The sequence below is a fragment of the Takifugu rubripes genome, chromosome 9, assembly GCF_901000725.2.
Source record: "Takifugu rubripes chromosome 9, fTakRub1.2, whole genome shotgun sequence".
Lineage (NCBI taxonomy): Eukaryota > Metazoa > Chordata > Actinopteri > Tetraodontiformes > Tetraodontidae > Takifugu > Takifugu rubripes.
Window position 1 is genome coordinate 6,262,048 of NC_042293.1, and position 22,547 is coordinate 6,284,594.

At 46.4% G+C, this 22,547-nt stretch overlaps 3 protein-coding genes across 27 annotated transcripts in view; 2 read left to right on the forward strand and 1 right to left on the reverse strand.

The window, feature by feature from the left end:
• LOC101065296 (pleckstrin homology domain-containing family A member 7-like) overlaps positions 1-18,300 on the forward strand; it is a 28,186-nt gene extending 9,886 nt beyond the window's left edge. For 4 of the 15 annotated variants that reach the window (XM_011607034.2, XM_011607036.2, XM_011607037.2 and 1 more), the window contains 25 exons: positions 2,360-2,443; positions 4,199-4,286; positions 5,437-5,544; positions 5,757-5,829; positions 6,272-6,372; positions 8,025-8,206; positions 8,274-8,822; positions 8,948-9,488; positions 10,188-10,268; positions 10,491-10,724; positions 11,413-11,466; positions 12,343-12,408; positions 12,823-12,903; positions 12,999-13,148; positions 13,244-13,345; positions 13,434-13,539; positions 13,771-13,892; positions 13,967-14,161; positions 14,231-14,321; positions 14,449-14,531; positions 14,654-14,890; positions 17,187-17,339; positions 17,412-17,545; positions 17,625-17,758; positions 18,122-18,300. In XM_011607034.2, the coding sequence (XP_011605336.2) occupies positions 2,360-2,443; positions 4,199-4,286; positions 5,437-5,544; positions 5,757-5,829; positions 6,272-6,372; positions 8,025-8,206; positions 8,274-8,822; positions 8,948-9,488; positions 10,188-10,268; positions 10,491-10,724; positions 11,413-11,466; positions 12,343-12,408; positions 12,823-12,903; positions 12,999-13,148; positions 13,244-13,345; positions 13,434-13,539; positions 13,771-13,892; positions 13,967-14,161; positions 14,231-14,321; positions 14,449-14,531; positions 14,654-14,890; positions 17,187-17,339; positions 17,412-17,545; positions 17,625-17,758; positions 18,122-18,144 (3,772 nt within the window). In that variant the 3' untranslated portion in view covers positions 18,145-18,300. Of the gene's footprint in view, positions 1-2,359; positions 2,444-4,198; positions 4,287-5,436; positions 5,545-5,756; positions 5,830-6,271; positions 6,373-6,401; positions 6,814-8,024; positions 8,207-8,273; positions 8,823-8,947; positions 9,489-10,187; positions 10,269-10,490; positions 10,725-11,412; positions 11,467-12,342; positions 12,409-12,822; positions 12,904-12,998; positions 13,149-13,243; positions 13,346-13,433; positions 13,540-13,770; positions 13,893-13,966; positions 14,162-14,230; positions 14,322-14,448; positions 14,532-14,653; positions 16,666-16,707; positions 16,804-17,186; positions 17,340-17,411; positions 17,546-17,624; positions 17,759-18,121 lie in introns of those variants that run through there. The other 11 variants (XM_011607035.2, XM_029841518.1, XM_029841519.1 and 8 more) reach the window with 11 other exon arrangements.
• c9h11orf58 (chromosome 9 C11orf58 homolog) lies at positions 18,014-20,205 on the reverse strand. Its single transcript, XM_003967229.3, has 5 exons — positions 20,033-20,205; positions 19,490-19,573; positions 19,349-19,409; positions 19,062-19,171; positions 18,014-18,833 (listed from the first exon to the last, which is right to left on the reverse strand). The coding sequence occupies exons 1-5, from the start codon at positions 20,084-20,086 to the stop codon at positions 18,627-18,629; spliced, it is 516 nt and encodes a 171-aa protein (XP_003967278.1). The 5' UTR covers positions 20,087-20,205; the 3' UTR covers positions 18,014-18,626.
• A 605-nt stretch (positions 20,206-20,810) lies between these two features.
• Positions 20,811-22,547, forward strand: part of LOC101064855 (transcription factor Sox-6) — a 32,753-nt gene continuing 31,016 nt past the window's right edge. For 4 of the 11 annotated variants that reach the window (XM_029841618.1, XM_029841617.1, XM_029841613.1 and 1 more), the window contains exons 1-2: positions 20,811-21,164; positions 21,237-21,272. Coding sequence is in view for 7 of the 11 variants with exons in the window: in XM_029841613.1 (XP_029697473.1) it covers positions 21,163-21,164; positions 21,237-21,272 (38 nt within the window). In the remaining 4 variants the exon portion in view is untranslated. Of the gene's footprint in view, positions 21,273-22,547 lie in introns of all 11 variants that reach the window. The other 7 variants (XM_011607028.2, XM_011607030.2, XM_029841620.1 and 4 more) reach the window with 5 other exon arrangements.

The following is a 22,547-nucleotide window of genomic DNA, read 5'->3' on the forward strand; positions in this document are numbered from 1 at the left end:
AACCAGCTGCTTCAATGTTTCACACCACTAATGCATGTGTGTGAAGGAGGTGGAGAAGATGTTAATGTTGATATCAGTAACAGGAAGTGACTGCTGTTCAATTTCAGTTTTCTCCTTCTCAAATTTGAAAAGATCATCATACACACACACACACACACACACACACTCACAGTGGATGATTGACCTTGGTGCTGCAGGACATCTCCCTCACTGAGCTTCAAGCACTTCATGTGGAAAAATTCTTTAAATAGACTCGACCTTTGACTGAGAGAGAACAGACACACATACGTCCTTCTATCTTCCTGAAGACACCCCCCTGCCCCACACACTCACACACACTTTTATTCTCAACACACATACCCAGGTTTCTTTTATTATCCAGAGCCAGATGATGGAGGTGTTTGTTATTGATTTGGCATCAGTAGTCATCTGCTGTTGAATCTCTAACTTACCAACTGTTGCAGCTCACATAACCTAGCAGGTGCAGCGTGTTGTCTACATGTTAAAGATCATGTGTGGATTTATTTATGTGCATGTCATGTCCTGGTGGCTGTGTGGGTGTGCGTAACCCCTGCACTTCTCCAGCTGTCTGTCATATGTGTCACATGGTTGTGAGGAGTCCAGCCTAGAGGTTTTGGTCTCTTAGCTGAGGGTGTCTCTGAGATCTCTCAGCTTTATAGATAATCAACACAGAAGATCAAGTTTGATTGGTTTTTGTTTCGCTGTCTAATGTTTATAGTTTGTGGAGGTGCGAGTGCACGTCAATTAGGTTTAGATCAGTAGCATGTTGGTGCGACGGCTCGTTAAGGCCTAATTCAGCTGTCGTGCTGCACATTTCTGCCATTCTTCTTCCAAGAGTACAAATCTAAAAAACTGAAAGCTTCTCTGTGTCTGAGAGTAAATTTAGTGTTTCTGTGTGAGGCTCTGTGTGAAGGTTCTGACGTTGGTGGATTCATGTTTGTCTGTCAGTGAACATTCAGAGGTTCTCAGAGAGCATCAGAACCTCTTTCATTTCAGTCAAAGGAGGCTTTTAACGCTGATATATGAAGCTTTTAGTGCTCCGGTTTTAACACCCACTCCTTCCCTTTCTTTTGCTTGTGGTGTTTATTCACCGTTCTGATTCCAAATGCTGATCGTCCTCAGAGGAGAGGAGAGGAGAGGAGAGGAGAGGAGAGGAGAGGAGAGGAGAGGAGAGGAGAGGAGAGGAGAGGAGAGGAGAGGAGAGGAGAGGAGAGGAGAGGAGAGGAGAGGAGAGGACAGGACAGGACAGGACAGGACAGGACAGGACAGGACAGGACAGGACAGGACAGGACAGGACAGGACAGGACCCAGTTGGGTGACAGAGGCCTGCCAGGTGATCATGTTTCTGGGCCCCGGCATTTTCAAAGAGGTAGGTTTTAAGTCTGATCTTAAAAAATAGTGATGGAGTCAGCCTCCCGTACCTGGACAGGGAGCTGGTTCCATAGTAGGGGGGCCTGGTAGCTAAATGCTCGGCCCCCTATTCTACTCCTACAGTAGAGACTCTGGGAACCACAAGTAGACCAGCATTCTGAGAGCGGAGCGGTCTATTGGGCTGGTAAGGTGTCACTAGCTCCTCCAGATAGGATGGAGCTAGGCCTCTGAGGACCTTGTAGGTCAAAAGAAGGATTTTGAAGATTATTCTAAATTTAACGGGCAGCCAATGAAGAGACGCCAGTACAGGACATCATCAGTGTCACATGGTCTGTTTGTATTAGCTGGTCACTCCTCCTGTCACTTTCTGTTTTTATTTTATCTATGTTACAATTTGGAGATAGTCTTGTGTTAAAATGAAGATTACCGGTATCTTTTTATTCAGGTCAGAAAAAACCCTAGTACTGATGGTGGTGCATTGTGTATGGTATCATGTCATACAAGATTCCAATGAAATTTGCTACAAAAATATTAATTCATTCTAAACCTTCTCAACTTTCAAAATAACATCTTAACCCTCAAACAGTCCTTTGAAGTTGTGGACCAGCCAAAATATCTTCACTTCCCAAAAATGTCCTCATTTTGCTGGTAGAGTATTTTGGTACTCACTATGTAGCAAGTATAAGAACACATACACACACAAAGAGTTTTGTTTACTCTGACTTTCAGTGACGGAGGCCCAGATCATCCACCGTTTCGTGCTGAGATCAACATTTTGTTCTATGGGCTGTTAGGACAGAGTGATGGGGGGTGTGGAGGGTGATGTGGGGTGATGGGTGGGAGGGAGCACGGCAGCCACATTCAACACAGTGCTGGTGAAGCGGGTGTGAAGGCGGGTCAGGGCGTGAGCGTGCTCTCTGTTTCCAACTGACTCTTCTAATTTGGGCTCCCCCCTCTGTTGCTGCAGCCACAACCAGAGAGGCTCGACGTTCCGCCACCCACTTACTGGTCAGATGTCTGCTGAGAGCTCCGACTTCATCCTGCAGGAACAGTGAGTTTCCATGTCAGTAATCTTCTAGGTTCAGAGTTAGCCAGCATGCTAATTAGTTAAAGACAGTTTGGAGGGAATTGTGAATCCTCCATCATCCCGATGCCTCTGAAGTGGGATTCATTCTGGAATAGTCATTGTTGAACCACTTCCCAGTAACACCTAGGAAAGCAGTTAATGCAGCCCCTATTAAAATATAATGATGTTCCTGTTCAACTCATCTTTAATTTCCTTTTCTTCTTCCATCCATCTTCTCTTCATCTATTTTCCCTTTGTGAAAATGTCGTGTTTTCTCTTTAGACAGTTATCTATCTAGATGACTGGTCATACTGGGACTGAGAGGGGAGATGACTGGTTACACTGGGACAGAGAGGGGAGGTCACTGGTTATACTGGGGCAGAGCGGATAGATAACTGCTTATACTGGAACAGAGAGGGCAGATGACTGGTTATACTGGGACACAGTAGGGAGATGACTGGTTATACTGGAACACAGAGGGGAGATGAATGGTTATACTGCGAGAGAGACTCTTCTCTCTGGTTTTACTGGGACATTATCTTCTGCTGCCATTCGTTTTTAGATATTTTTAGAATTTTTGACTCATTGTTTATGAATGCTGGTATCGATGTTTCCTGTTCTGGAACTGAAGCGTTCAAAGATAAATGAAAACATTAATGTTGAGATCAGGCTGAGATTAACTTTAATCCCTAATTATCTGATTAGCTCCACCAGCAGTTCAAAGGAATGATTCCAGCCACTGTCTGGATGTCTGAGCTGCTATTTCTGGTTCTGATCAGCCACATGAAGCCCACCAGGCTGCCATGAGGGCACGCCCACTTTATCTCCATACAACCATTGTTTTTAGTGTTCCCACATCCTCTAATCTTCGCCTCAGTGGGCAGAATGAAGGTCTGTCAATCCACAGGTTCACATCAGCCTGCCAATTTTTGATATCAGAGTTTAATGTGACTGGATAATCAGTGGCAGCAGCTCCTTCTGAACGTTATCTACAGCAGCGAGGTGCTCATGAAGACCAGCATCCAAGGTTAAAGTGGCTGAAGTGGCAGGTTTCAACTATCAGCTCTTATTTTGGCAGCAGGAGAGGCAGACCAACTTCTTCTTTATCTAATCTCCATCTTCACAGCATCACATCATTAAACAGTCAGACGGAATTGTGAAAAATTCACACGGAGATGTAGATTCAGTGCTTGTAATGTGTCTTTTCACCAGTGGATGTCGCCAGATCTGACACTCAACGCGAGTCATCGTTAGTCAGCATCAATCAGCTTCAGTCATCATTAGATGTTAGCCAGAGTTAGTCGTTGCTCTCTGTGAATCATTGTGCGTTACTCTGTAAGGTGTAGGTGGCACTGTGTGTGTTGTGTGTTGCTGTGTTGCCACCTACGCTCTGCAGCTCTTCCGTATCTGCTGCTGTGTGAATGTGGGAGTTTTCTCCTCTTGGGTGTCGTTAAAACTCAGGAGAATTTCAGTGAGAAACCTTCTGTTTTGGCGGGTTTTTATTTCCGTCCCATCACGGCAGCATTTTTCTGCCCACACATTCAACCAGAGCAAATCTGGGCCAGTTGGTCCTATAAACATCCTCAAAGCTCTGATCAGCTGTCACATAAATGTCTGTCAGCGTCAATAAACCATCTCCATCATTTAGAAAAAAAAAAATTCCAGAATAAAAATGAGGTCAGAGAGAGACAATGCCAGGGAAGAAGGGAGTGTGGGTTTTATTTATTGTTTCTGTTCCAGGTCCCAGGGTGGCTGTATGATGTCCAGCACCACTGTCAGTGAAGCCTCCACCACCGTCACCTCATCCACAGTCGACTCCACCTCCAAGGTTAGTACATATTAGCGCTGATGTGTGATAACAATTAATCGTGTCCTTCCATTTCAAGGGAAAATTACCCGTCATAACTTAAACTCTCTTGATTGACGGCTTTTGTTGTCGGTGCAGCAATGACAGCACATCCGTCATGTGTCCCCTAGCTGGCTGCATGTCTGTGGGGCCGCCGCCCCCTCAGGTGTTTGGCCTCATTGACTCACAATCAAAGCGACCTGATTCTGACTGCAGGTATCAAAGCGAAGGTTGTCTTGGTGGAAACACAGACCATCAGAGTTTTGAAGTGGTTGTCTGAAGAGGCTTCAGTCGTTCCTCCCAGGAACACCTTCACAGCGTCTGGATCTTCTGAAGTTTACTCTTTGGGTCTCATCGTGTGTTTAAAATCAGAGCAGATCTCATTTGTTCAAATATTTGTGTGAACATGATAAATGAGCCTTCACCGCCTCTTCGATCATTATAAAACCCTTCTGAGGGGACGTCCTGAGTGTCAGACTGAAAGATTTACCTCTTTATATCATTTATGTCAATTTCAGTCAAACAAATGTTTATGCCTAACTGAAGAAATCCTCTTATTGTAGTCAAACTGCACCAGCTTGATCTGGTGTTGGGATTTGAGCCGACAACCCGCTGGTCTCAGACGGGTTCTTCAGGATTTCTGCTTGTCTGGTTCTGATCCATTAAAATACCAAAGAGCTGCTCAGTTCCAGCTGGGACCACAAGGCCTTTCTGCACTATTACTGCAGCCTAAAAATAGACCCATCGCGCGCGCGTACGCACACGCACACACTCACACGCATGCATGCACACACAGATGATGTGACAGTGTGAGAGCTGATCTGTGTATTTACATACTCCTTATTAGTGCAGCTGTCTCACCCAAACACACACACACACACACGGAACACTATTGTAATACACTAGGCTGCTGTAAAACAGACTGTCATGATTGAAAAAACTAGCGAGCTTCATATTTAATGTAAACAGCACAAAGGACCATGTTCAAGGTCAATAAAATATATTTTTAATATATATTAGTTGTCACTGGAAAAGCCTGGAATGATGGATCATAAATGTTGAGATCCTACAGGAATGAACTGTCGGACTGATCTCCAGACTGATCAACTGGTTGATCGCCTGTTTGTTTCAGGGTTCCAGATCCAGTAGTGGTAAAGTTCACAGCTTTGGAAAAAGACACCAGTCAATCCGGCGGAACCCCAACGCTCCTGTAGTGGTCCGAGGGTGGCTCTACAAACAGGTTACTTCCCCACTTTCACAAACCTTCTCGTGTTTTATGTGCTCCATGTAAATGGAATGGATTCAATCTTTTCATCACAGAACATCCAGAAGGTTCTCAGCCCTTTGTTATCAATCTGAATATCTGGTTGGTCTGATCCAATCAAACAGGAAGTGATGTCACAGGGGCAGCCACTTTCTCTCCATTCATTTGTCCGTGTTTTTTCATTGCAGGACAGTTCTGGGATGCGTCTTTGGAAGAGGAAATGGTTCGTCCTTGCAGATTTCTGCCTATTCTACTACAAAGGTTCATATTTTTGCTAATTAATGTTGAATATTCCAACAATAACAACGGAAGAAAGACCTGATTTACACTGTTCATATAGTAAACACAGGATAGTACTGTAGTCAGGATGTTCTGTAGGTTCATACATGTTTGAACAGGAGAACATGGAAGCTTCTGTCTCTGTGAGGACCAGAGTGAGTTTGTTCTCTGGAATGTGGAAACATTTTTAGACCTAAAGATAGTGGGACAGCGTTATGTCCCAACAAGAAAGTGTGTCTGTGTGTGTGTCTGTATCTGTGTCTGTGTCTGTGCCTGTGCCTGTGCCTGTCTGTCTTTCTGTCTGACTGTCTGTCTGCCTGACTGTCAGTCAGTCAGTCATATGGTCCTGATGGCAGACAGTCATGATGTTAGTAGGTGACGATCGATGTATAAACCACCCCCCTCTCTCTGTCTCTCCCCGCAGACAGCCGAGAGGAGACGGTTCTCGGCAGTATTCCGTTGCCCAGTTATGTTGTTTCGGCCGTTGGAGCGGACGATCACATCAGTAGAAAGTTTGCCTTTAAGGTTTGTTTGCTTTGTCATATTTTTCCTTTTAAAATGTTGTTTAGGATATGTTTGGAGTTGGGAGTCCGCACAGAGTTGATCTGAATATAATTGGTGGGTGATGGCGTCCGGCGCATAAACACAGGACCATGAACTGTTTAACAAACCTCCTGTACTCAGAACTGAGGTGGTTTTATCATAACCCAGCAGGTTTGCAAGTTCCTGTCAGGAGAACATCATGTCACCTGAGAACGTTTCCATCTGTTCTCTTGTTTAACTGTTGTTGAGTCTGTTTGTGCAGTTTTGCACTCGCGGCCTCCAACAATCAACTGGCTGTCAAGCCCCTCCCCTTTTCACCAAACACTCTACCCTCTCTTGTTTTGATTGGTTGGTTGCCTGACTGGGACCTCCCCCTCTCCCCGTGAGTCTGTTGACGGTCCGGGGACAGTCGTCCATGAATAGGTACTTCTGGTGTAACTGGCCTCTTGTCATGTCGTCCTGTCGTCCTGTGGGTGTGGTTTGATGGACAAGCGTGCGCATACGCATCAGCTGTATGTTCCTCGGTTGGCTGCATGAACCTTTGTGTCTGTCTTTTTTATGATCTTTTTCTGCTGTCACAGCTTCTTTTCCAGCATGCACTTGTTTAAGGGTGCCGCCAAGTCTCTGTTATTTCCATGGAGGTAATTTTCTCCTTTTTTGTTCAACATCTAAATGTAGCCTTTGATTTTAGAGCATTGACGTCCAACAGGAGAAACCAGAAACACATGAAAATTCATTAGCTTACGCAGGGAGACGGCTCAAAATGAGGCTCAGAAGTCTTAACGACTGGTCCAACATCTGAACATGGTCCTGATGAGATGATGGTGGGATGTCCTCCCAGAGCTGGAAGAGAGAACAATAGGTGGGGCAGTCTGTCACAGAAATGTGTTCTTCATCCAGCAACTGTAGATACTCAAACTGAACCCTCACTGGCTCCCTCATGGACAGTTTGGACAGAATCATTACATGTGACCTGCTGGAGGATGTCTGTAGTGGACTTGTCCATCTTCTGGTGGACTGGCCCATCTCCTGGTGGACTGACCTATCTCCTGGTAGACTGGTCCGTCTCCTAGTGGATTGGTCTGTCTCCTAGTGTACTGGTTTGTCTCCTGGTATACTGGTCCATCTCCTGGTCTATCTCCACATTGTTGTGTGGGCTGCAGAAACCTCATGCTGCCCCTGGTGTTGAGGGCGAAATGGCCTGTGTCCACCACCTTCAGATCCACGTGGTTGATCTAGGTTGTCTTGATAGTTGCCTTTCTTTCAGCTGCTGCCTGGCTCATTTGTACATCAGCAGGTGAAGCTGTTGTCTGGAAATGGACATTTTCAGATCCTGGACATTTGTTTGATGTGTTTATAAAAAGTAAACGAGTGTCACATTTCTTTTGTAGTTTAATTTTGGGTCAAATCTGTGTCTGACGTGTCTCTGAGGTTTTTCTCTCTCTAGTTTATGTTTGTTGTCACTGGTCCGCGTCTGTGGTTATACTGGTCACACCTGGCTGGCGTTGGTTTCCATCGTGGCTCTTTGTCCTGGTCCCCATTTGATGTTCTTTTTTTCAGAAAGCATGCCTTCTGCTCGTCTCTGTCCTTCCCTCTCCTACCTATCACTGATCATGGATCTGCTCCCGCTGCAGGTGAGCCATACAGGAATGCCCTCATTCATTTACAAGCAGAGCACTGTGGTTGGCTCACAGGCGGAGCACTCTGGGATGAGGACCTATTACTTCAGCGCCGATACCCAGGAGGACATGAACACATGGCTTAAGGCCATGAACGAAGCAGCGAAGATGCAGAACCGCAATGAGGCGACAATCAAGTGAGGACACACACTCTACCAGGGTAGAACTTTGGTCAGATTTTGATTTTGGATGTTCTTTTTCCAGCAGATCGTCGAACACCTTTGGCAGGCTCAACATGCTATCGCAGCACGCTGTCCCGCAGACCAACCATGTCAGCGCCAACACCATCAACACCCCACACTTGGAAAACACCAGACCCATCCACGAGGTTCTACTGGAGCCCATACAGCACGACAAAGTGGACTGCTGTAGCCTCCGCAAAGACTCTCCTGTGGCTGACATGTTTGAACAGCCCAGTGTCACCCTGGAAATGGACACCCACCTGTCCCTACCTACCACCTCTACACAGTCAGCCTTCCAACAGACCGACAGTTTATCCGTCTCGGCGCCTGTGTCGAGGATCCCGTCTCGGGCACCTTCTCGTGGTGCCTCTACACTGCCCTCTGGTGTTTGCTTGAGGAACGGCTTGGTGTCTGCGCCCAGCCCCATCCTGGAGCCCAATGGCATCGCAGCAGGGACCTATCAGAGGGGTCCCAATCTGGCCCCTGCTGACTGTCAGCAGCAGCTGAAGAGGAGAAGCACCCTGGACCAGGTGGAGCAATGGATCCAGGTCCAGAAGGCTGACAGCAGAGGGTGGTGCTCCTTCTTTCATTTGACATTTTTCATAGTTTTGAACAGATTTACAGTTTTCACAATAAATATTTTGTAGTTCAAGAAGAGTATATGTTTAAACAGTCTCTGCCTCTTACCCCATCTAGTGACAACACCCTCCCTCGTCGTACGCCACCAACGCAGCACAAGTTCACCGCTCTGGACACATACCAAACTCCTCCGAGAACCCCTCGGCAGAGCCCCCCTCCTGCTAGACTCGGTGAGTACAAGTACGCCCAGGACCGCCTCAGCCATTTCCGCCTCACACCTGAACAGGGCGCCAGCGGCTCTAACACCGTCCTGCAGCTGTATGAGTGGCAGCAGCGTCATCAGTTCCGTCACGGAAGCCCCACGGCACCGCTCTATACTCCGGCGCCAGAGTACCCATTTGGACCCCGTCCTCCCGCCACCGTGCCCCCCTCCTCATCAGCCCCTCGAATTGAAGGACAACCGCGCTGTGTTTCGGTACCGCCTTCCTCTGCAGACCACCCCCCGCCGGGACCTCCACCTGGGACCAGAACGCTCTCGCCCACCCGCAGGCCACACACCCCTGCTGAACGGCTGACGGTTCGGCCGGTGGAGGAGCGGACGGTGGTGGACCTGCCTTTCACTGTCTCACCCCGCAGGAGCAAATCTCAGCTGCTGAAGGTAAAATATGGATGACGGATTATTAAAGATTACTAAAGAATGGACAACTTTCTTTTACAGGGAAGGACACATTCTCTTCATCCATCCTCCTGTCCTTCCATCCACCTGTCTCTCTGCCCCCATCTCTCTGTCCACCAGTCTCTCTTTCCCCCCATATCTGTCCACCTATCTCTTTGTCCACCTATCTCTCTGCCCCCCATCTCTCATTCCACCCACCTCTCTCTCTCCCCACCCGCGTCTCTCTCCACCCGTCTCTCTCTATCTGCCTGTCTCTCTGTCCACCTGTCTTTCTGTCCACCCATGTCTCTGTCCACCCGTCTCTCTGTCCTCGTGTCTGTCTGTCCACCCGTCTTTCTCTACCTGCCTCTCTGTCCATGCATCTCTCTATCTACCTGTCTTTCTCCACCCATGTCTCTGTCCATTCCTCTCTCCCCACCTGTGTCTCTGTCCACCGGTCTCTCTGTCCACCTGTCTGTCTGTTCACCCATCTCTCTGTCTACCTGTCTCTTCAGGGTATCTTTTCTCAGAGTCTCCGGGATGACTCATGTCTAGATCCCCACCCACTCTTCGTCCAACAGATGATAACTGTTTTTATCAAGGTTGTGTAAAAGCTTCTGTTGGTGAAAACAATTCTGGCCAATGGTGATGTGGACTCGCTGTGTGTTGAAGCTCCTCCCACTGAGACCTGTCTGTTTTCAGGCCACGACGCTCGAGAGACACTCGATGCCATCTGGTTACATCACACACACCGTCAGTGCTCCCAGCCTCCATGGTAAAACGGTACGTCAGCACTGAACCACCCGAAGGCTGAAATCTGCTTTGGGGCGTATGCGTAAACCTCTTCAGGCGTCAGTCGGAGCAGAGGCTTTTGTGTGAATGGACCCTTGCAGGACGTTTCCTGTGCTGCTTCACTCTCTCATCAGCTCGCTCTCATCCTCTTGAGTTGACTTGATCATCTTTGTATCTGCCTGGTTTTGATTCGCACCTTCTGGTGCCTCACAGCCGGAGGAGCTGACCCTGCTGCTCATTCAGTTGCGGCGCCATCGGGCCAAGATGGCCTCTGCACGGCAGGAAATGTTAGCCCAGCTGGGGAAGTTTGACCCCACCGAAGAACCTTACCACCACGTTCCCAGCGACACCACTGCTAGCAGCCCCTTCCTCTGCTCCGCCCCTTCTTCTGTGTCCCATCTCAGCCGGCTGGGCCCATCTTCTCCCCTTCGATCTTTTAACACCAAGGTGGGGGCCTGCCTCTCCGCCCACTGCTCATTTTATCATTGGTTGATTGAGGTTGCCACTCAGTTTTAAACATGTATTCCAGTAAGATGGTTAAATTAGATGACTTTTAAGACATTGTTCTTGGTTCTCTGAGAATAAACCCCACAATAATTCTGGTTCTGTGTGACAGCGCCCCCTTCAGGAGCACTTTAAACATTTCTGAACTCTGAGGTCATCATCCAGCATCTCTGGGTGTTTACACTCACTGAATGTTTTCACTATGGGAGCCAATGAGGTTCTCTCAAGCTCGCCACTTCCTGTTGAGCCTTTACTCCGGTATGGAGTCAAACTTCTACCCAAAAGCATGGGTGAACCAGTGGCAACCTCCAGCCATCAGTCTCCGTCTTCCTGTGGTTTTGTCCGTCTGTGAGCCTGGCTGCCAACATAGAACCACCAGCCTTTCTTCATGTGCTGTTGTTGCTGTTCCGTTTCCCTCTCGTGCTAAACGCCATCTGCAGGAATGAGGCGCACGGCCACCTGTGGGTGTGTTGCTCGATTTAGTCTTCTGATTGGTGAATCTGAGTCTGCTTTCTGTCATGTGAGCTGAATTACGGTTCTAAGAAGATGATGGACTGTCACTGTTTCTATGCGACTGCTGGTTCTGATGCATGTTGGCGTTAAGCTTGAGGATGTTTCTGTCCTCTTGCAGGCTGATGACACCTACATGCAGCTGAAGAAGGACTTGGAGTATCTCGACCTGAAGGTGAGACTTCAGTTTGTCTTGCCGGTGTCTCACCATTGTCTCACTGCTGCTGGACTGTAGAATTAACAGAGATGTTCTCACACACTAAAAACCAAACAACCGCTGATTTCTAACTGCGGCTCTCTTCTTCTGTTGACTCTGACTCTTAGATCAGAGCTCTAGAGCCCCTGATCGTGGTGGTTCACAGTTTGCTACTGCACTGCACTGCTGGGCCTCTCAGGCCTGTCATGAGTGTAAGCCGCATGTGTGCGTACGTGCGTGTCCCCTGAATGTTACAGATAACGTGTAGCACATCTGTGGTCATGCATGTGGCTCAGACTGCATGTGTGTTGTCTGTATGAGTTCTGGAAAATCATCCCATTTCTTCCAGCACGGCAGTAAAGACAGTCTTATCTCCATGGCAATGCTGATGGTCATGGGGGGCTCGGCAGTGCATGTGTAGTGGCTGTAGTCAGGTGGTTGAAAAGCCAGCAGCTTCTACCATTGTCTCTGAAACGCTGCACCAAGAACATGACATCACCTTTAAAAGTTCAAGCCGCTGAAATCTGAATTTGTCACTGTGACTCTGGCCTTTGACTTGCCCTCAGACCTGACCTTTGCCTTGTCTTCAGACCTCTGACCTAACCTTTGACTTGACCTCTGCTGCACCAGGAAGAGAAAACAGTTGTGTTCAGAGGAGACGTCAGACCAGAACTCTGAAGTCCATTTGTCCTCGTGTCCATTACCATTTCATTCTTTATGGCACTGGCTGAGTTTCTGTGCCAAAGCTGCTTGTGTTGTCACCTTGACCAACGACTACACAGGCCATCACACTTGCAGCCTCAGCTCTTGGATTGTGCACGAAAAAAATTGAAAGTGGTGTATTTCTGTCTGCAGGTAGCAGGAACTCAGGTTCTGAAGGAGGCGGGGAAACCTGTAAGAGTTGCAGAAAGTGATGTGGACGTGAGTCCTTCAATGTCTTTCACATGTCCTTCACATGTTGACCTCAATATGATGCTCATGGCCTTTCAAATCCCACCAAAACTCAAATTACCTTTATTTTCATTTTGTGAACTGTTGCTGGAGATGTTCTTGACATGTTTCCAAATGTTTGGTCACATGACAAACTGCTGATCCTGCTGTCACATCTGAGCTTCAGCATGATAAATTAGCACAGATTAATTAGGAGAGATTACAGATGGTAATTAACCTTTTAGGTTGGGTCTCACCCCCGTAATGAACTCAGTCACAGCAGTAAATGGGGGGCTGTGACACTTCAAATTAGGGTCAGACATCTTCAAACAGACATGCTCAGGTGCAAACACACTTGTGGCGCAACAAACGCGATCAGATCTGAACCTCTGTGTCCCCCTACAGGTCAAGTTGAGCCGCTTGTGTGAGCAGGACAAGATCCTGAAGGACCTGGAGCTCAAGATCAGCTCCCTGAAGGAGGACAAGGTAAGTTTTTGAATTGATGCGATTCAAGTATGAGGGACAGCTTAGGTGGACTAACTGCTGGTCCTTTTGTCTCCTGGGTGACTCCACCCCTTTAGGACAAGCTGGAGCGTGTGCTGGATTTATCCCGCCAGCAGATGGAGCAATACAGAGAGCAGCTGGGCCACAGCCAGAAGATAGCCTACCAGCAGAGGCTGCTGCAGGAAGATCTCGTAGCCATCAGGGCCCAAATATCACGTGTATCCACGGTATGAACACTAATTAACTTGATGGATAATCGGCATCTGTTCTGGAAGTAAGTACAGCAGCATTGTGTTCTTGTGCTCTTGTAAACCTCACACAGGAGATGACGCTGGCCTGGAACGAGTACAGCAGACTGGAGAGATCTGTGGAGCAGCTGAGAGCAGCTCTGCAGACCCAGTTGAACCACAGCGCCGCCCTTCAGGTGAGATCTGGTACTGCAGTCGTGAAACGCTGCGGCTGCTGATTTCAGGCATTCTGAGTGAACACATGAGTCACGTTGTCATCTGCAGAATAGCGAGCTGAAGCGTGAGCTGTGGCGGATCGAGGACGTGTTGGCCGGACTGAGCGCCAGCAAAGCCAACTACAGGATCACCATTGACTCTGTTCAGAACCCAGGTTGGTTTCTCCGGTACGCAATGCTCAGTCATCAGGTCAACATGTTTTTAGAAGTTGGAGGTCATCATCGTGAATGTAGGGGTCTCTGGGTTTGGTGCATTAACCCTGTTAACTACAGTCTTGTCCAGAAGTGATCTAGAGGCGGGGCCACAGCAATAAGACCCGGCCAACACATCAGTGATCACACGTCTGTTGTAGCTCGATGACGTCTCGCATGGCTTTGTCCAACAGAGAGGAAATTTGTGCCTTCGATGTCTGACCTGACCGTGCCTTCTCAGAGCGTGGAGGTCCAACCTCCACTTTGCACCTCCGACTTTCTGTCCACTCACCACAGCAGTGCTGTGATGACAGTGGTGAGTTTCTTTACTCTCTTGAAGGACAGTTCTTGTTTCTATTAACAGACGGTTTCTTTCCAAACACTCCTCAGTCCGAGGATATAGCCCCGCCCAGGCCACCACTGCCTCGTTTCTATGACTACGGTGATATGCCCCCTGCAGTCCCACCCCTCCCCAAAGAGGCCTCAGTCATTCGTCACACGTCGGTGCGAGGGCTGAAACGCCAGTCAGATGAGAGGAGGAGGGACCGGGAGAGCGGGCAGTATGTTGCTAATGGAGACGCTAAGGTTTGATGGTCTTCAGTCGAACGTTGAGACGTTTTATCAAATAGAATCTGAACCTGTTTGTGGTTTTAGTCGGAGCTGCGATCTTACCTTAGTGAACCCGAGCTGCCAGGAAAGATCCACCACAACACCGACACGGAGTACCAGCATTTACAGAGCAAAGGTCAGAACAGGAAGTATAACCAACACAGATGTTTTTATATGTCAATGTGTTCAATAGGATTTTATTGTTGACATATAAGGATATTATTCTGATACAAAATGTGTTGCTGATTCTTTTTTCAATTCAGCTTCGTTTTCTGAGGAGCGTCAGTCCACCTCTGTCTCCTCTTACGTCACACTGAGGAGAGGTCCAGGAAACTCTGCCTCCAGGGTATGTCCAAACAGGAAGTCAGCTCTGGATTTGCTGCAGAATTTTGAATTTTGTTTATTGTTGGTCTTGCTAAGGACAAAACATCCTGTTTTGTTTCTTTGTTTTCTCCTGTCCTCATACAGGAACGACCTCACAGCGCTTTAGATCTTCAGCTTTCCTCAAGTGAAGGTCTGCAGCCTCGAGGCCGCATGACGGCAGAGGAGCAGCTGGAGCGGATGAAGCGCCACCAGAGGGCGCTTGTTCGCGAGCGTAAGAGGAACTTGAGCCAGGGTGACCACTCCTGCCTGTCCACCTCCACCAGCCGGCGCTCCTCCTCTTCCTCCAGACTGCCCTCGAGCACTTCTGACCCTCCGGTGGCTGTACGTTACCCCACCCCCCCACGTAGCAGCAGTCATCAAAGGGAGCAACACCTACACCGCCACTGCTGCTACGCAACAATCCAGCCCCCAGATACATAATCAGCTAGCAGGGATGCTAACATGCTAACTGTAATTCTGTCTTATGTGTGTATTGAATGGTTGTTAATGTTAGCACTAACAAACTAAAGACTGTGGCAGGTCGGCTAGCTGGTAACGCTTTTGTAATATTGGCAGATACAAACGAGCACAGAAGGATGCTGGGAATTCTTGGATGGTTTGGACTTGGTCTTGTCTCTTAAAGGGCAAGGACACACCAACCCCGTTTGAGCCAAATTACGTTAAACACAGGTGTATTTATACCTCTTGGAAAGACCACAGCTGACCTAATCTGCACCCACTCCGCAGGAGTAGGTGGGGCTAACCTGGGTTCATACTCCAGAAAAGGGAATTGCTAATCAAAAGCAGGAATTAGATAAGATTCCAGAAATATGAGGTGCTATCAGTGACTGTTTTGTCCTCTTGATGTCACTGTTTACCTGATTTTATTGCTCCTAAAGAGGCTAATTGCTAACGCCAATGAACCAGGCTCCGCCTGATTGGGTGGGCGTGTCCCTGCCCTGAATGTCTGTGGGTGTCTGTGACAACACCGCCCTCTGGGGGGCCCTCACTGACACAATTCTGAATGTAAACCAAAACAGAAGGGCCCACAGATGTACATCTGGTGTAAGTGTACAATTTTATTTATTTACTGAGGGATATTTTCAGTACACAATTGTACAGATATATTTTGTAGAGTTTCTGTATTCAGAGGAAAAAGGAACATTCAGGTTGATGAAATGAAAGAAGCTGAAAATCATGATCATTTCTCATTTTCTTCTCATTTCATGTACTCATTCGTTTACAAATGAGAAGTGCCTTGGTTTATGATTAATTTATTCTTTGTTCCAAGCTGACATTAATCACTTCCACAGTGAAAGCTGTTCTTTAACAGCAGATCTCATTTTTAACTGAATTCTTTGACATTTGTTGCCGAATGAGAAAGGCTTCCTGTTCTCTTTTGTGTTTTCAGGACAGACTGCTAATGATGCTAACCTGCACAGCTAAAAGAGTAATGGTTTGAAATGTCAGTCTTCCAGGAAGACAAACTCATGACTGCTGTGATTAGACTACACTTCCCAGAATTCCCTGAGTTGCTTTTGCCACATGTAAATGTAGTTTTCACCAGCATATAGATGCGTTTACATGGTTTTAAATGTGAGCTTTGGCCTTCCACCGAGTATGATTGTGGATTTTTAAGGCAGAAAATCAGATGTGAAGTTTGAAGAAAGTGTAGATTTGAAGTCTTTACTGTTCCTCTGGTTCTCTTGATTTCTGCATTGCAAATAATCAAGACAGATACAGGAGATGCAATAAAGAGCAGTGGATGACTTCATCACGGGCTTTATTTTAGAAGGAGCTCTAGATTTCGAGAAAACAGATTAAGGCTAATCTGAGATTTGAGACATTTGTGGAAGGTTGAGACCTTCCACAACTGGTAGAAACAGAAGGTTGATTTAGTTTTTCATTTTTCCTGGAGCAAAAGTCACTTTTGAAGATTTGTGGTTGTAGAACTGGTTCTCGTGATGCCCCCATATTTCTTCAGAACTAAGATAACAAAATAGTTTTGGAGAGAAAAAGAAGTAAAGTAGAAAAAATGATTACCTAAATCAATGAGATGATTTGCACATGTAGATAATTTAATCTGGACAATAAAGACTTTCTGTTTGTGAAAGCTTCTCTCTGCTCTTTTCTAACCTGGGTGGATGGATGTTGGGTAGATGGATGGATGACGGGTGTTTCTCTGATTCACATCAAGGCCACTATCCTCCAATCAGCTCCTGCTGCTGGATTTACAGGATGCCTGCATGGCTTTGGTGAATGATTACTCACAAGTAACAAGCACACTCACACATGCAAGCACAACTTTATCTAAAGTGAACAGTTTAGTGTTTGTCTTCCTCGAGCTGCAGCACACTGAGCTGCAGGTGCATCATTTCAGTTTTTAAATGTTATTTTTATATTCTGATTTTGATCGTTTTAACATCAGGACATGGAGTCAACACAAGCTCTGCAAACTGTTATGAAAAGTCAGTCTTCTGAAATTATGTCATTGATCTAAAGATTCCTGGGAATATTATACTATATTACACTTCAACTGTGTAAAATTGTGCAGGTGCTGTTTCTGTTATAAATGAAAAGTCGTTTTCAGGAAGAACCAATAAAATCACAGAATCATGGCATCTCTGCCCCTCTGCAGGTGTTTGATTTGCAGGAGCATTTCTGGGTGGATGGACACATTGAAGAAGGCTGGAATGTAGCAAGTGGGAGGGGCCAGCCAAAGGCCCCTCCCACTCATCTACGAGAGATGGACTTGGAGCCTGTGGACTATGACCTGGACATCAGCCGAGAGGTAGAACCTCAGTTAGAAGAAGAGCAGCTGCTGAGGAGGCTATTGTAACTGACTTGTGTTCCCCACGTGCAGCTTTCCAAACCACAGAAGGTTCCCATCCCAGAGCGTTACATCGAGTCCGACTCTGAGGAGCCCCCGAGTCCAGAGGAGTTGGAGAAACGCTGGCAACGCACTGAGCGCATCAAAAACCTCCTGGCCAGATCCAGGTAACAGGTTACTTTTACTGAGTTCTGCTGGGTTCTTCGACACTAACTGCGGTTCTGCCCACCCCACTTTCTTCATCAGTGTTCAGAACCTTCAACCTTGTGCAACGCTGGACTTCTCCGAGCTTTGTTTGGTTCTTCAGCAGCAGGAAAGGATCATGAACGTGTCTCAGGTTCTGGCTTCAGAGGCCTCACAGAAGAGCAAACTGGTGGCAGGTCGGTTCCACAATTCATCAATATGATCAAAATAATCAACGCAATTACACACGTTAACCCGAGTCTCTTCCGGGTCACCTTCAACATATTTGAAGTACATGAAGGTAAAACTTCCTGTTTTGGTTGGAGTCAGTTAATGAAGCTCAGTTTGATCCCAGAGCTTTGATGTAGAGGTCGATAAATTGTTTGTGAGTAAACCCAGCAGGGGGCACCTCGTGGCTCTGCTGGATGTGGTCTCAACTAACTGGATCTTCCAGGAATAAACAGCTCCTTTTTAATTTTCGAAGATCGACGTTCAAGTAGAGTATAAAAAAGAGGAATGAGCAATAGATCAGATAAAAAATGGTGTTTTCTCGCCTTCAGCCAAAGCTACTGCGGAACACTGAGTCTCAGAACCACCGTGGAACCAGAGGCACCTCCTCATCCCTCAGCTTCTGCAGAACTTCAAATCTTTTAATTTTTTGGTAAATCATGAATAAAAGTTCTGGTACTTGTCTGTTTTTGGAATGTTCATAAATCACAAAATAAAACCTAATAAAGTCCATTATTTCCTTTATTTGAGTGTAAATCATCCTAAATACTGATTTTAGACCTTGAACAGAAATGTGAAGATCCGAATTAGATCTGTTGATCAGACGGTTGAACATCAAACTACATGTGGAGGGAGCGTCTCCGTGGTAACATGGAGATTTATGTTTAAAAATGTCCCAAAACAAAGGCATCTGCATGCAGAGCAGAAAGCATGTGTAGGTACACTGATAGAATCACATTTGGTTCTGAGACCGATGATTGATTTAAAGTTCTGTACAGACAAATTAATAAATGTACAAATGTGGCATTTGTGAAAAAACTGCCTGCTTACAAACATCTATGTTGACTTGACAAAGGTCATTTTGTACGTGTGTTTATGGTTGTGGGTTCTTCTGTCGGCGCTGGCTTCACTCTGCTTTGAGCTTTGCTCTGAGCTCTTGTCCTCTGCTTTTGGGTCCTGCTCGTTATCCTGAGGTTCTGTCGCAGACAGTTTGGGCTCGGCTGCTTCGGGCTGAGTGGTGGGTGGGTCTGGAACCGGTTCCGGCTGCAGAAAGATACAAACGCTTCACCATCACCATTTTAACGAAACAAAACAGAAGACAGAGGAAAATTTCAGTGAGACATCCAGACAGACGGTTCCACACCTCCATCTGGGTTCAGCCCAGCAGCCATTACTGCTGGACCCAGTCTGATTCAGCTCTAGTCACAGAGATCTTCACTTTTGTACTTTACTTGTTGTAAAGTGGGGATGATCTCATTCCTGATGCCTCACCTCGCTGAAACCCAGTCCACAGTGTCTCCGGTTCCGGCCCGAGAGCTTTCCTTCCATGCCCTGCTGGTATTGCATCTCCAGCTCCTCGTTGATCTTCTCATCCTCCGTTCCTGAAGAATAAACAGCGTCACAGCGGGAACGCCAGCCGCCTCATTTCTGTCCTCACATGGACAGATCTGAGCAGCCGGCGTGGAGCAGAGAGGCTGTGTTAATCGCACTGGACATAACCGTTGTGGGTAACAGGCAAAAGAGCTGTAGCCTTAAAAAATCTCTGCTGGAGGCCTCACCACTGCGGACATGCGACGTTGACTTGTGGTCACCGATAACGAGGCGTCCTGTGTGTTCCTTCTGGAAGAAATGGAATCATGACAGTTGTGAGATTCTGGTTTCATGGACTTCACATTCAGACTGTCTTTTTCCAGACTCACCTTCCCTGCGCCCATCAGACGTAGAAACTTTTGCTTCCTTTCATCACTTCCTAGATCTGCCGATGACCAATTTGTAGATCCATCCTACAAAAAAATCGGTGGTCATGTCCAATTCATCAGAAACACCCTGTTCTGGACAATTAAAGGCTCTCGATCTTAAGTTAACTTTCCAAGTTAATGGTTCCTATTTCAAATCAAAGAGAAAAATCGACCTCACAATGGTCTCATTTCAACCAGCTTCACGATGATAAATTGCCTTTAATTGTAACTTATATCATGCGTCAAAGGGCAAGATCTGAAACCTGGTTTACGCAGGTTAACCGCGTTTCAAGCTGCAAACACTTGATGTTTATACCAAGACTCAAATAACAGAAATGACAAACTGGTGAATAAATATTGCGCATGACGTGGATTCTATGTTTTCTTTCAGAGTTACTGCATGTTAGAAACGAGTAATCATGCTGAACCTGTTAGCCAGCGAGTTAATGGTAATGTAAATTCTCCTTAAATAAAGCAGTGCGTAGATATTCTAGGTCGTCTTACGTCACTCGGAGATGCGGCTCTTTTAGTTCCGTGTTTGTTCTCCGAAGAACTCATTCTGGACCAAATATATTTCGTTAATTTTGCAAACCAAACAGAAGCTAATTGGTTTTGTCAACAAACGAACGACTCACTACTTCCGGTGTTTTCTTCGTTAGTTTTGGTAACTATTTGTTCTCTGTCGCCCCTGGCGGTTTGCCGTAACATCCCATCAATTTCTGCTAAGCGAACGTTGACACGTTCAGCTAAAACATCCAACGCAATTTAAAAAGCTAAAATAAAGAAACATAATTTACCGGCATTTCGTGATTTGAAGCCTCCATCCCGATGAGTTTCAGGCGTTTTTTGGCATCTTTTTTATCTGGCGTTGACTTCTTACTGGTCAATTATCCATTGATCAATGAATGGTAACAACAACAACAATAATAAAAGTACAACCATCACTGGCTAAAATTACCATTTGAATATTTACTTTGCTGATTTCGTTAATCCAAATTATTATTGTAATTGTTATTATTATTATATTATTATTATTGTTATTATAACCACCTTGCTTCGTATTTAAATTGATTTGATTTGGTTGATCATATTTTTGATTTACGTGAACTGCAGGATGTGAACGCGGAGAAACAATAGGTGGCGGTATAGTCAGCAAATAAGAAACAGGAGAGCCGACAGCGCATTAAAGCTGCTAGTGATGATCAACTGGATTCGGTTGTTTCAGAGAGATAAATATGTTTATTTAAAGCAACAGGTGACGTCACAGACAAGGTGGATTGTGACCCTTTAATAGTTTTCGACCAAAAGCAAAAACGAGAACTGAATTCTGAATTCTTTTTCACAAACAGCAAAAGTGAATAAAAACGCACAGAGAGGTGTGAAAATGGAAAAAAACAGGAGAAAAAAGAACAGAGGCGGAGGAGTGAAGAGAGGAGAAGATAGAGGAGTAGAGGAGCGGAGGAGGAGAAGGAGGAGTTATCCTTCCGCGGCTGCTCTCTCTCTGTCCCGCATTCTCTCTTCACCTTCTTCTCTGACGGACTGAGCAGAACTTCTCCGAACAGCAACAAGAACTGTTCTGTGTGGTCTCCGGAGCTGCAGCAGCGGGGTTAACAAAGTTCTGACCCGGTCCAGAGATGTAAGTTTACGGATCCACCGGCTGTTAAACCGACTCTTGTCCCAACGCGCAACTCTTCATCTTCGTCTTCAGGTTCCAGGTTCGCCCGGAGGACGAACATCAAAGCAGGTGAGAGAAAGTTCTGTCACTCCTGAGAGTCTTGTGTTGGGAACCGGACTCGGGGTCTTCCGACTGGTCTGAAAATCCTCTTTCACACACGGCGCAGCAGGTTCGGCCCGTCAGATGTCAGAATGGTGCGTGATTAGTCCCGCACGACCTGACATGACCCGCAGAACCTCTGCTGAGGAGCCGTAACACAAAGATAACAACAATGCTGAAACAGGGAAGTTTGAGAACAACTGTTGAGTTTGGGCCAGATACAGAACCGAAACTGTTGAAATGACAGCAGAAAATCACGTGATTAGCAGTTATCGGCTCTGATGGTTCGGTTTCAGTATAAAAATAAAATTAATAAATCATGAAAATTAGCTTAAAGACAAATGAGTTAAAATCACGATGGAGGTTTGAAGGCGAAAAGTTTATTTTAATGACCAAAACTTTTAGATTTCTGATACATTTCTTTATTCTTTAAACTTTATATTAAAATTCTACAAATTGGTTTGGACTCTAAAAGCGCCGATCACGCACGCTTCAGCCTGCAGAGCGCGTGCGGTGCTCGCAGGTCTCCTGGACTTAGAGGTCACGCGCATACAGAATAACGTGCGAGTCAGAGGTTAGATGTCCACCGGACCGGGACTGTTCCGGTTCTCCACCTTCACCCTGACTTCTGGTTCCATTAAACTGTCGTGGGACGGAGCGGACCCGGGACCCGGCCCGCTGTCCCGCGGTGACAGGAGGACAAGGCTGGACTGTCCCGGAACAGACTGGCCTGAAACGGCCCGATAGAGTCACTGCAGGGTGTTTCCCTCCTCCGATAAGCTGCTGCGCGGTCGCTGATAAGCAGCTTTAAGACGGAAGAGAAGTGTGAGCTGATCTGAAGACAGTTTCGCACTCTCTCTCACACACGCACACACAAAAGCATCAGACAAATCTGCGCGTTATCGATGCAAGTTAAACGAAGTTAAACAAAAGTTTTTAAAACAATTATAATTACAACTACAATTCACGCGCGCAGAAAACGAGTGTGTGTGTGTCTGTGTGCATGTAAGTGTGTGTACGTGTGTCTGTGTGTATGTGACTGTGTGTTTGTGTGTGTGTTGGGCAGCAGGTGCTGAAGTCTGAACTTCCCTCTTAGGTAAAGTGAGATCTCAGCGTCCAAATGGCAGATTTAAATTTAGTCTGTCAGCTCAGCACGTTGTCCTGTTACACCTCCCTGTTTCTTCTTCTTCTTCTTTTTCTTCTTCTTCTTCTTCTTCTGTCACCTCATCTGGTTAAAATAATCTG